At 59.6% G+C, this 12,317-nt stretch overlaps 1 protein-coding gene across 3 annotated transcripts in view; it reads right to left on the reverse strand.

Moving 5' to 3' along the window:
* The window catches only part of SLC12A5 (solute carrier family 12 member 5), a 111,936-nt gene that overhangs the window by 63,176 nt on the left and 36,443 nt on the right, over nucleotides 1-12,317 (reverse strand). For all 3 annotated transcript variants that reach the window (XM_073309669.1, XM_073309668.1, XM_073309670.1), the window contains exons 2-3: nucleotides 3,131-3,225; nucleotides 2,156-2,287 (exon numbers count right to left, since the gene is read on the reverse strand). In XM_073309669.1, the coding sequence (XP_073165770.1) occupies nucleotides 2,156-2,287; nucleotides 3,131-3,225 (227 nt within the window). The remainder of the gene's footprint in view (nucleotides 1-2,155; nucleotides 2,288-3,130; nucleotides 3,226-12,317) is intronic.

Below are 12,317 nucleotides of genomic sequence, written 5' to 3' on the forward strand. Positions count from 1 at the left end.
AGGCCTCTGCCACCCTACTTGCTGCTGTGCTCTCTCTGCACAGCTGCAGGGCCTTTCGTTCCAACAGCAGCAAGGCTGACTCCGCCCCGCTCCTCTGCACGGGGCTCCCGAGACGCCCCCAAACCCGCCAACGGGGGTTCGGTCTCAGGGGATCAGAGCCGTTCATTTCCCTGTTGGCACGGTGCCAGCTGCGGCCCACGTTGCCCCTCGCCGTGTGGCCGCTCACAAAGGGAGCGGCAGGAAATCGCAGGGACAGGTTGACGCAGGCAGGGTGACCAGACAGCAAGGGTGAAAAATCGGGACGGGGGTGGGGGGTAATAGGAGCCTATATAAGAAAAAGACCCCAAAATCGGGACTTTCCCTCTAAAATCGGGACATCTGGTCACCCTAGGCGCAGTACACTGGGAACTTGCTCCCGGCTGTGACGCTTTGCAGCCCACAGTGCTGGTGGCTCCAGGCTGCCCACTTAGGGCCTGGCTACGTCAGAGAGCTCCGTGGATCGCAATGCACCTGGCTCAAACACAGCCCACCCGGGGCCACAGACACCAGTGGTCCAAGCCACTGGTGTCTGTGGCAGGGAGGCAGGGGGCCACGGCAGCGGCCTGGGGTAGCCGTGCCCCAGTGACAGCCCAGGGCAGCCCGTGAGCACTTCAGAAAGCCTGGTGCTTGGGGATCTCTGGCGGAAGCGATGCAGACACCAGGCGCCTCAGAAGGGTCAGGTGCATCTGGGCCCATGGCAGCGCCCTGGTGATCTTGGCAGCAGCAGCATGAGCCACGTGCTACCCACCTGCTACTGCAGCAAGGACTGGGAGCTGCGGGAGGGCCCCACTCCATGGAGGAAGGCCCAGCTGAGGCGGTAGGACAGGCCTGGACCCTGCCCTGCGAGCCCCAGGGAGCAGGAAGTGAGAGCGTGGGAATTCCTGAACTCCCACAGCTGCAGAGAACCTCACTCAGGCCAGAAAATGCAAATTGAAACCAGGAGCCTCCAGATCCGAGCAAGCGGGAGCTGCTGGGCCCCTAGCCCCTGAGCCGGAAGCCTCACTGCCCGCCCAGGGACTCAATGCAAAGCCTGTGAGTCCTGCAGGGAGAGGGCTAATCCCACTCGCTTGCCCGCTCCCTTGGCCATGTCTGTGTGACTGTGCCATGGCTTAGCACCGACGTGAAGGGGCAAGCCCCTTGGGAGAGAACCCATGGCCCAACGGCCCCTGAGAGCAGCCCCAGAGAACCCCACCGCAGTGCCCCCCCCGATCCCCCCACCAGCAGCCCCAGAGAACCCCACCGCAGTGCCCCCCCGATCCTCCCACCAGCAGCCCCAGAGAACCCCCCCCAGATCCCCCCACTAGCAGCCCCAGAGAACCCCACCGCAGTGCCCCCCCGATCCTCCCACCAGCAGCCCCAGAGAACCCCCCCCAGATCCCCCCACTAGCAGCCCCAGAGAACCCCACCGCAGTGCCCCCCGATCCTCCCACCAGCAGCCCCAGAGAACCCCCCCCAGATCCCCCCACTAGCAGCCCCAGAGAACCCCACCCCAGTGCCCCCCCAGATCCCCCCACCAGCAGCCCCAGAGAACCCCACCCCAGTGCCCCCCCAGATCCCCCCACCAGCAGCCCCAGAGAACCCCACCGCAGTGCCCCCCCAGATCCCCCCACCAGCAGCCCCAGAGAACCCCACCCCAGTGCCCCCCCAGATCCCCCCACCAGCAGCCCCAGAGAACCCCACCCCAGTGCCCCCCCAGATCCCCCCACTAGCAGCCCCAGAGAACCCCACCACAGTGCCCCCCCAGATCCCCCCACCAGCAGCCCCAGAGAACCCCCCCCAGATCCCCCCACTAGCAGCCCCAGAGAACCCCACCGCAGTGCCCCCCGATCCTCCCACCAGCAGCCCCAGAGAACCCCACCCCAGTGCCCCCCCAGATCCCCCCACCAGCAGCCCCAGAGAACCCCACCCCAGTGCCCCCCCAGATCCCCCCACCAGCAGCCCCAGAGAACCCCACCCCAGTGCCCCCCCAGATCCCCCCACCAGCAGCCCCAGAGAACCCCACCCCAGTGCCCCCCCACCAGCAGCCCCGAGAACCCCCCCAGACCCCACCCCACCAGCAGCCCCAGAGAACCCCCCCATGGCAGCCAGCGCTGGAGCCCGGTGCCGAACCCCTCACCTGTACAGGTTTCTTTTTGGCCCCGTCGTTGTTCTCTGCCTCCTCATGCTCTCGGCTGCCCTGTGGCAGGTTGGTGTAGTTCACGAGGCCACTCAGCAGGGACGAGACCATGGGGCTGGTGTCCATCTCTTCCTGTTAGGGGCAGTGACAGGTGAGGGCGAGACCTGTCCTGAGCCAGCCGCGCCCTCCCTCCATGCTGCCCCCCCCCCCCCCCCCCCGCGGTCCCTCGGCTCGGTGCTGTGACGAAGCGGGACTGTTCTTAATGTTTCCTCTGAATAGTGTGGGGGTGCCTCAGTTTCCCCTACGCAGTTCTTAAGTATCTAGGGGGTGGGATAAGGGTGTATGATCGTTGCAGAGCCCTAGAGGGCAGGTGTGTGCAGGGGTCTGGACACAGAGAATGGCCGACACCCTGTTTCCTGGCAACTGATGGCCTGGGCCCTTCCCCCCTGCAAGGTGAGAGCTAAAGGGTTGGAGATCAAAGGAATCGGGTGCCCTCCTGGCCCAGGAAAGGGACAAAGCCCAGAGGAGGAGGGGCTGGAGGGAGTTTTCAGTTTGGGGCTGGCTGGGACATGGAGTGAAGTGCAGACGTGGTTGTCTGGCTCACTGCCCCCAAAATGGACCCAGCTGAGGGGTCCGGTTCTCTGCACCTACAAGCTCTGTGTTAGACCATGTTCTCGTCGTCTAATAAACCTCTGTTTTCCTGGCTGGCTGAGAGTCACGTCTGTCTGTGAAGTTGGGGGGCAGGACCCTCTGGCTTCCCCAAGACCCCGCCTGGGTGGACTCGCTGTGGGAAGCGCACGGAGGGGCAGAGGATGCTGAATGCTCCGAGGTCAGACCCAGGAAGGGGGAAGCCATGTGAGCTGTGTGTCCTGCAGACAAGCTGCTCCCAGAGAGGAGACTTCCCCAGAGTCCTGACTGGCTTCATGGGGAGCAGTTCCAGAGCATCGCCCGGGAACTCCGTGACAGGTGCCTTACCTCGAAGAGGGCCATGTTCTTCCCGTCATACTCCTTGCCCTTCTCCAGGTCTGTGCTGTTGATGAAGGGGCTGCTCTCCTTGGGGTTGCCATCACCTGCAGAGACTCACAGAGATCAGGGCTTGGGCCAGTCACCCCCTCTCCCAGCCAGCAGCCCACACCATGCCAGCTCACCGGCTCACCCACCCTGCTAGTACTGCTCCCACCCAGCATCGGCTGCACAGAGCTCCAGTCACCCCAGCCATCCCCTGGGAGCATGGTGAGAAGCTGAAAGCAGGGCCCCAAGCCCAGCATGGCCCCACCTGCCAGGAGTCATCGGGGACCCACAGCCCTGATGCCAAGGACAGCTGGGATTCTCAGGAACACGTGAGTGAGAGGCCGAATCTCTTCCGAACGCACCATCCAGGGCTGGCTCAGACCACTGACCCAGGCCAACAATGCCCAGGTAGGGGTAGACGGGCACTGCTGGGACTGGGGGGAGAGTGACTGCTCCTGACACCCAGCCATGCCTCGACTACAGGGGACAGAGCCAGGGAAAGCAGCCAGTGTCCCTGGACAGCCTGGCCTTCTCCACCAGAGTCCCCTGCCTAGACACTACTGGGATTTATGGCCAGCATTCCCAAGCTGCACCCCTTGCTGCTCCTGCCGGAGCCTGAGCCCCCCAGCACCACTGCTTAAAGTCACTGGGCAGCCGCCCGGGAGGGAGGCCTGGTGGGTATTAGACTCAGAGCAGCAGGCTCTGTGCCCTGAGCCCCAGCAGAGGGAGTCATGCTCCCAGCCCCCATGGAAGGGGATCCACGCCCCGGCACCAGCACTGGGATTCCCAGCCCCTGTGCAAGGGGATTTCCAGACCCCTGGTGTACAGTCCCTAATGTACTTAAGGCATCTCTGCCGGTTTGCTCTGTGGGCAGTGAAGTGCTGAGAAAAGAGGCAAAATCCTGGCTCCAGTGCACAGGTGGGTGAGTAAGAGGGCACTGGGGCAGCCCGGCCTGGCAACTGGGCAGGGGGCAGTCAGACGGAGCAGGGCTGCTCTGCCAGGAGAGTGGGCTAACTACGCACAGCCTTGGCCCAGGCCCCACCGTGTCCCCCACATGTGGAGAGCCAGCAGCCCCGCAGCCTGAGCAGAGGGGAGGTTGCCAGAGCAGCGGCCTCAGGGCGCTCCCCCGACAGCCCAAGTACCCAGGCCCCACAGAGGGACAGCGCATGCACCAGCCTCTGCACTCTGTGCCCCATCCCCACCCAGGCACGGCACCCACCCAAGCTTCAGGGTCATGGGACTGCAGCCAAAGAGCACAGACATCAGTTGAAGTGAGTCGTGTGCACCCATGATGGGAACAGGCCCTGGCCCGGCGCTCCCCCAGGCCAGACCCAGCCACGACAGAGCCACGGCCTATTCTGCCCATGTGCGGGGGCCCTCTCCTGGGAGCCAGAGCTGCCTCTGGGATTGGGCCCAGGCTGGCTGCCCCTGAAGGCAACGCAGAACTAAAGAATTGTTGAGTGGCCCCTGGGGTCCAGCCCACATGGGAAGCACTGCAGAGCAATGGGGCCGCCAGCTGCCAGGGAGACCCGCTCCGTCTGTAGCTCTGTGAGGGGAGAGCAGCAGGTCTGGAGGCTGAGAAGGATCTTTTGGGGGCCGCGTGGGAATGGGCTGAGCAGTGTAGCGAGGAGACCTGTTGGGGGCGCCAGGTCCAGCTGGAGCAGGGTGATGCTCACAGGTTCTCTGGCAGAGGCCTGGCTGTCTGCAGCACAGACGACCTCGCTCTGAAGGACCAAGAGCCAGACATAGCAGTAATGAAAAGTGCAGAGCCGCGGAAAGAACTCAGGGTGGGAGATCTGCAGCTGGGACAGGTGCAAGGGGAGTAGTGTGTTTTGAGGAGCACGGGCACAACCAGGGAGCAGCAAAGGGGGGTGGGACTGAGCAGCCCCAAGAACTGCTGCGAGCCCAACCACAGAGCAGCTGCCCCAGTGAGCTCCTGCGTGCCAGCCCCACCCTGAGCGCCCGCGGGGGAGCCCACCGAAGCAGGCCTGGGAATTGGCCGAGATCCACCCAGACCCCGGGGCCATTGGCAGCTGGAATCCAATGAGAGCAACTCACTCGCCTACGCAGCCCGCTTGGGACAGAGCTGCCTGCGCCCGCTTCAGGGGAAGGCTGGAGCTCCTGGGGGTCTCTCAGGGGCAGGGAGACATGGACTGCTCAGGGGGAACCCCAACACCAGCTGTGCACAAAGCACCCCATGGGACAGGCAGAGCGAGTCCATGGACAAGGACAGCGCGGCCTGTGGCGCTGGGAACCCGCTGACAGCCTGGCACAGCACTGCTCTCGATGGCTGGGTTCAGGTCAGGGCCTCACAGAGCCAAGGAACTGGGTGTGACACAGCAGGGAGTGGGGTGGACTGACCGGGGAATGGCGTCTAGTTCTGCTGGGACTGTCTGCACAGGGGATGGGAGAGCAGGGGGTGAATCCACTGGAGTGAGGAGACCTGAGCCTGTCACCTGAGCTGGGAGAGGGTTGGGCCCAGGTGACACCTTTGCCCGGGAAACTGGACAAAGGCTGCAGGAGAGAGCCTGCTGGAGGGGTTTTGGTTTCAGTTTTGTGCTGGGTGGTGGAAAGCAGGGGAACCCCAAGGCTGGAGTCTAAACTCCCTGCTCCCCAGAAAGACTTAAGTGAGGGCTCCTGGTTGTACCCACAAGCTCTGTTTTAGACTGTTCCTATTGTCCAATAAACCTTCCGTTTTACTGGCTAGCTGAGAGTCACAGTGGTTCCCAGGAAGAGGGGTGCAGGGCCCTGACTCCCCCACACTCCGTGACTGGGCAAGGGGCAGAATTTTCAGACTGCTCTGCGATTCCCAGGTCTCTCCAGAGGGAACTCCTTGCTCCCCGGGGGAGGAACAGTAGCCACCTGGCTTCGGTGCTTTGGCTGCATCCAGTAGGTTTTAGCACATGCCCCTGCCGAGGAACATGCCAAGTGCAGCCTGTTCCCTGTGGGGTTCCTCGCGCCCCAGGAGAACCTCACTCAGCGGCTGCAGAGCCGATCGGAGGCTGAGCACAGCTCCCCTGGCAGTGGCAGGGCCTGGGGTGGGCCCACGTGCTCTCAGCCAAGGGAAGGGTCTGCCTGGGACATGGAACCACAGGTTGCAGTTTAATGAAACCAATGCTGCCCAGCCACACAGGGCTCTGTCAGCTCCTGTCACAGGAGAACCACCAGTGCTAACAAACAGGCCCAGCAAGGTCTAGACAGCCTCCATATCCCTGCCAGCCCCATGCCATGGCCAAGAGCTAGGCAGCCCCCAGGGAGTGAGAGGAGGAGGAGAGGAAGCTCCTGTTCTGCCGAGCTTTGGTCCAAACACACCCAGCGCCCTGACAGAGGGGACATGCTGCTGCCATTACCCAGCCCAGGGCCCCAGCGCTCGGCAAGTCCCAGCAATGCTCCCTGCTGTGTGGGAGAGAAGCCCACTGACCCCCAGGATGCTGCGCAGGGCCCAGGACGCCCGTCTATGCCCTGGGCTGAGTCCCAGCCCATTATGTAGCTGCGCCACGTGGGGCTCAGCTGTCCAGAGTGCAGAGGGGCAGAGAACACGCTGTCACAACACAAGCGGCCTCGCTTACTGGTGTCACGGGACTGCAGTGCCCCGAGTCTGCTGCACGCCACAGCCTGCAAGGAGCCTGGGTGACCAAGATGTGATGATGTGACACAGCAGGGAGGGGGGAGTGCTGACCTGGGAATATGCCCTGGGGATGGGAGACCTGAGAGCCTGTCACCTGAGCCAGGAGGGGGAGGGGAGGGGGAGGTAACACCTCTGCCCAGGAATGTGGACGGAGGCTGCAGCAGGGAGCCTGCTGAGTGGGTTTAGTTTCAGTTTGGGGCTGGGTGGAGGAACACAGGGAACCCCAGGGCTGGGGTCTAAGCTCCCTGCTCCCCCAGAAGGACTTGACTGAGGGGTCCTGGTTGTACCCACAAGCTCTGTTTTGGACTGTGTTCCTGTTGTCCAATAAACCTTCTGTTTTACTGGCTGGCTGAGAGTCTCAGTGAATCCCAGGAAGAGGGGTGCAGGGCCTGGACTCCCCCACACTCCGTGACACAAGTGGGAGTATTTTGTAATATTGTTATGAAGCCTATGTGTGTCTCAGTTTCCCCTATGTGCTGCACTGTTACCCAGTGACGCAAAAGAACTGTTTGCTCTCAGGACAGGCTGAAGTATGTGGGTGTCCCTAGTCTGGGTCGAGGTCTCGATATCAGCGGAGTGGCTGAGAAGACCATGGCGAATCCAGTCGCCAGGACATGGACACCTAGCAACCAGAGGGCTGTGGCCTTCCCCACCTCTCCTAGGGAGCTGAACAACGGTCCCCAGCTCCAGAGCAGAGGACGGGAGAGGTGGGGGAGGAGAGCTGGCTGCTGGACCGAGCCGGGGCTCTCACCCGGGTCTGACCAAGGAGGAGACAGACGGAGCTTGAACCAAGGGGTCCCTACAGCTTGGCTGGGCGCTGGGCTAACCAGACTGGACTGTGCTTTACCCTTCAGTTCTCTGTGCTACCCTAAGGCTTGCCTGGGCCATGTCCCAGCTAGCGAATAAACCCGACTGTGGGACAGCGCTGTGTGAGCGTCACTGCCCATGCTGGGCGAGGGACGTCCGTACGCGTCTCCCTCAGGGACTTGCTGACGGAGCTCCCGGGGGCTGCAAGCCCAGAGGTTGTGTGTAGCTGCACGGCCTACCCTGGAGGAAGAATGAGAGGCCTAGGGCACACCAGAGGGGTTCGTCCTAGACCGCTCCGAAGATGGGGCCATACACCAACCCTGTGGGGCCGTGACACCCTGTCCGCGCCCTCCCCAGAGGAGGTACAGCCTGTTGGTGACGTTATTCGCAATGGACAGAAACAAGCAATTCCAAACCACACGTCACGTTCCCAGAGCAAAGGATGCTTGGGCAGCGAGAGGGAGACGGGCAAAGGGAGCCCAAGACCCCTTGCTGCCCTGCAACAGCAGAAAACAGGCCGCGCACCACGTGTGTCAATCACAACCACCAGAGAACTGCAGCCTCGGCAAACATGGCAACCAGCCTCTAACTCCTGGCTCAGCTGCCGTGCCCCGTGCCTGCCTGAGGTAGTGATTCATCGTCTGCGGTCCGTCTTCCCCAGGCGTGGCACCCCAAGGCCGAAGTGCTTGGCGGGGCAAACTACCTGCTGTCCACAGCATTGGTGCAGGAGCGCTGTTTGCCTAGTTACTGCAGGGGGGTTAGAGCTTCATACGCCGCAGCAAGGCAAAGCCTGGTACAGATCTTCACCGGGTGTAAAGTGGAAGTGGCTGAGGATCTGGCCTCAGCTCCTAACCCAGCCAGCAGCTCAAGGACTCTGAGCACAGCCAGCCTACAGCCCAGCCCTGCGGTGCCAAGCCCGACACAAGCTGCAGCTCTGCACACACCCCTGGGGGACAGCATCACCCCCATTTTACAGAGAGGAGCTTGGGCACAGATCTCAATGGGTGCTAGGCACTTAAATCGCTTGGAGGTTCTGGGCCAAGGTGGCATGCTTAAGGCCACTCAGGGAGCCTGTGGCAGAGTCAGGGACTGAACCCCCAGGTCTCTGGAGTCCCAGGCCTGCACCCTGCCCACCCCAGCTTGTCACACCTGTCAAAGGAAACTGTGGGCCTGCAAATCAGCCCACTGCCACTTCAGTGCCTGACTTGAGAGCCCAACCTGTCCCAGAGTGACAGAAAAACCAAGTCAGAGCATCAGACACCAGCAATCTTACCTGCCTACCGTAATCCCAGCTGAACCGCCACATACGTGTTAGTCTCACCTCTGGTTACTCCTCACCTCACACACACAAATCCTAGGTTGCAGTGACAGTTTCACTCAGCACCATACACTAGTGTGAAGAACACAGGTGGTCTGTATAGCTTTTTATGTACTATCCTTTTGTACGAAGGAATCTGTCAGAGTGCAGCCAGATTGCTTGGTTGTAGCTCACTTTTCATTTACAAATATTGTACAGAATGCATATTATATAATAGCCACATGCGGGTATGTACATGGACACATGCACACCCATCCAGCTCAACTTTCTTAAAAGTGTACTACCCAGAGCTCTGGGGGGACGTACAAAAATGCGATAAACTGCATATCAGCTAGGACCCTTGGCCGAACGAAGTGTATGTGCCCATCACACTCACACAGGCTCAAGAGGCTCTGTATTTAGCTACATCTCTATTCAGAAACAGCCCAAGCAGCCACACTGGAATCACCCACCCCATTACTAATGAGTGAATCTCTGAAAACAAGGTTGCCAATTTCCTCCTTCCCGCCGCAGTGATGCTGCTAAGAAGCAGCAAACAGCTCAGACCGATGCAGGACAGACACCAGAACAGGATGCGCAGCCTGCCCTCACCCTCCACCCCGCGAGTGCTGCTGACTGGGACAAGAAAGAGACAAACAGGAATCTGCCTATGGACAATGCTGCCAGGCACTGTGCACTGCAGCTGTCCTAGGCAGGGGCCCAGAGGCAATCTGCTAGATTCCCATGGCTGAGCCCCAAGGGGCTTCAGCTGAGTCAGAACCTTGAGGCCTGGAGAGGAGGGTGAGGGAAGGGACACTGGAGGCTGCAGGGGGAGATCCTGCCATGATGCCTTTCTGGGGCAGAAGGGTTGTTTCATATAGAAACACAGGGTTGGAAGGGACCTGAGAGGTCACTAGCCCAGTCTCCTGCACCAAGGCAGGGCTATACATTATCTAGAACCGTGGTTCTCAACCCTTCTGTGCTGGTGACCCCCTTTATGACCCGCTTCCTTAAATATCATTCAGTAAATGATGAATAATACTTAGAGCCCGCGTTAGGGATGGCAAGCAGGGCAACTGCCCAGAGCCCCGTGCCACAGGGGGCCCTGCAAAGCTAAGTTACATGCTTCAGCCCTGGGCACCAGGGCTCGGGCTACAGCTAGAGGCCCCCCTGTGATGTGGGGCCCCTGGGCAATTGCCCTGCTTGCCACTCCCTAATGCCAGCCCTGGTGACCCCCCTAAACTTGTCCTGTGACCCCTCCCCCAGGTTGAGAAACACTGATCTATTCTAGACCATCCCTGACAGGGGTTTGTCTAACCTGCTCTTAAACACCTCCAGTGACGGGGATTCCACAACCTCCCTGGGCAATTTGTTCCAGCACTTAACCACCCTGACAGCTAGGAAGTGTTTCCTAAAGTCCAACCTAAACCGCCCCTGCTGCCATATAAGCCCATTGCTTCTTGTCCTGCCCTCAGTGGATAAGGAGAACAATTTATCACCCTCCTCTTTATAACAATCTTCGAGGTACTTGAAGACTGTTATCATGTCCCCCCCTCAGTCGTCTCTTCTCCAGACTAAACAAACCCAATTTTTTCAATCTTCCCTCATAGGTCATGTTTTCTAGACCTTTAATCATTTTTGTTGCTCTCCTCTGGACTTTCTCCAATTTGCCCACATCTTTCCTGAAGTCTGGTGCCCAGAACTGGACACAATACTCCAGCTGAGGCCTTATCAGTGCTGAGTAGAGCAGAAGAATTACTTCTCGTGTCTCGCTTACAACACTCCTGCTAATACAGCTCAGAATGATGTTCACTTTTTTTGCAACAGTGTTACAAATTTTTATATTTGTAACTCATATTTAGTTTGTGATCCACTATAACCCTCAGATCCTTTTCTGCAGTATTCCTTCCTAGGCAGTCCTTTCCCATTCTGTATTTGTGCAATTGATTGTTCCTTCCCAAATGGAGTACTTTGCTTTTGTCCTTATTGAATTTCATCCTATTTATTTCAGACCATTTCTCCAGGTTGCCAAAATCATTCTGAATTCTGATCCTGCCCTCCAACGTGCTCGTGACCCCTCCCAGCTTGGTGTCACTCACGAACTTTATAAGTGTATTCTCTATGCCATTACTCAAATCATTTATAAAGACACTGACTAGAACCAGACCCAGGACAGATCTCTGTGGGACACCACTCGATATGCCCTTCCAGTTTGATTGTGAACCATTGATAACTACCCTCTGAGTATGTTTTTCCAACCAGTTGTGCACCCACCTTACAGTAGCTCCATCTGAGCTATATTTCCCTAGTTTGTTTCTGAGAAGGTCGTGAGAGGATAACAAAAGCCTTACTAAAGTCGAGATATGTGACATCTACTGCCCCCCGCAACCCCCAAGGCTTGTTACCCTGTCAGAGAAATTCCCTCCTCATGGGCACTGTGGCTTTGGGAGAGGTGTGACTGAGGAGACAGAGGGGAGCTCTAGGGAGGGCAGTCCATGCAAGGGGTGCGGTGGGAGGAGGCCCAGGGGCAGGAGTAGGAGGAAATAAATTGGCCTCTGGCAGAGCAAGAGGGGAGCGTGGGTGAAGGAAGGAAGAGAAAGACACACACAGCAGCCCCAGCGGGCAGAGGCAGGCCATAGTCCTACCTGCTATCTCCTGAATGCAACCCACCAGGGAATGAGGTGTGCAATGGGATCAGCTCCTCTGTGGGCTTCCAGCCACCAGAAGTGGAAACCCAGAGGACAATGCTGGTACTGGTACCCACCCCCTGCACAAGGCACTATGCTGCATACTCTGGAGAAATGGCTAGCGACGCTGGCCCCTCTTCCCTGGAGGAAGCCTCGCTGCAGGGGCAGTGGCTGCGGCTTTCTCCCCTTAGCGAATGGTGCAGGGACTGGAGTCACACGATCACGCCACAAACAAACAAACAAGCAGAAATGAGGCTGAAAATGTCCAGCGAATCCCCACAAGCCCAGGGGGAGTAGCACGTACCAGGTCTGGGAAGGGAGAGCAAGCCCCACAACTCAATCCCTGTGATGCCAACAGGGCCAGTCATTCAGAGTCCTCACCCCAGTGAGCCAGTAGGAAGAGGGCAGCCAGCCCCTGGTGGCACCGCAGGGCCGGCATGTTAGCAATGAGCTCCCCTCCCCAGAACCCCCGCTCTGCACCGGCCAGATGGAGCCAGACCTGGAACCCAAGAACTCCTTGTCTTGGTCAGCGAGCGCCAGCCAGAGAGCTGGGCCAGGGGCGGGGGGTGCGGAGATGGATGCTGTGTATCGATTACATGACTAATCTCTCCCCAGAGGCTTGGAGAAGGAGACAACCTACCTGGGGAGATCACAGATGCCATGCGAGTGCCCCAGGCTGCACTGCCCTGTTCCCATGGCCACCCCAGGGGGATGGCGGGTAGCCGCAGCCCC

The sequence above is a fragment of the Lepidochelys kempii genome, chromosome 13 (assembly GCF_965140265.1).
Source record: "Lepidochelys kempii isolate rLepKem1 chromosome 13, rLepKem1.hap2, whole genome shotgun sequence".
NCBI lineage: Eukaryota > Metazoa > Chordata > Testudines > Cheloniidae > Lepidochelys > Lepidochelys kempii.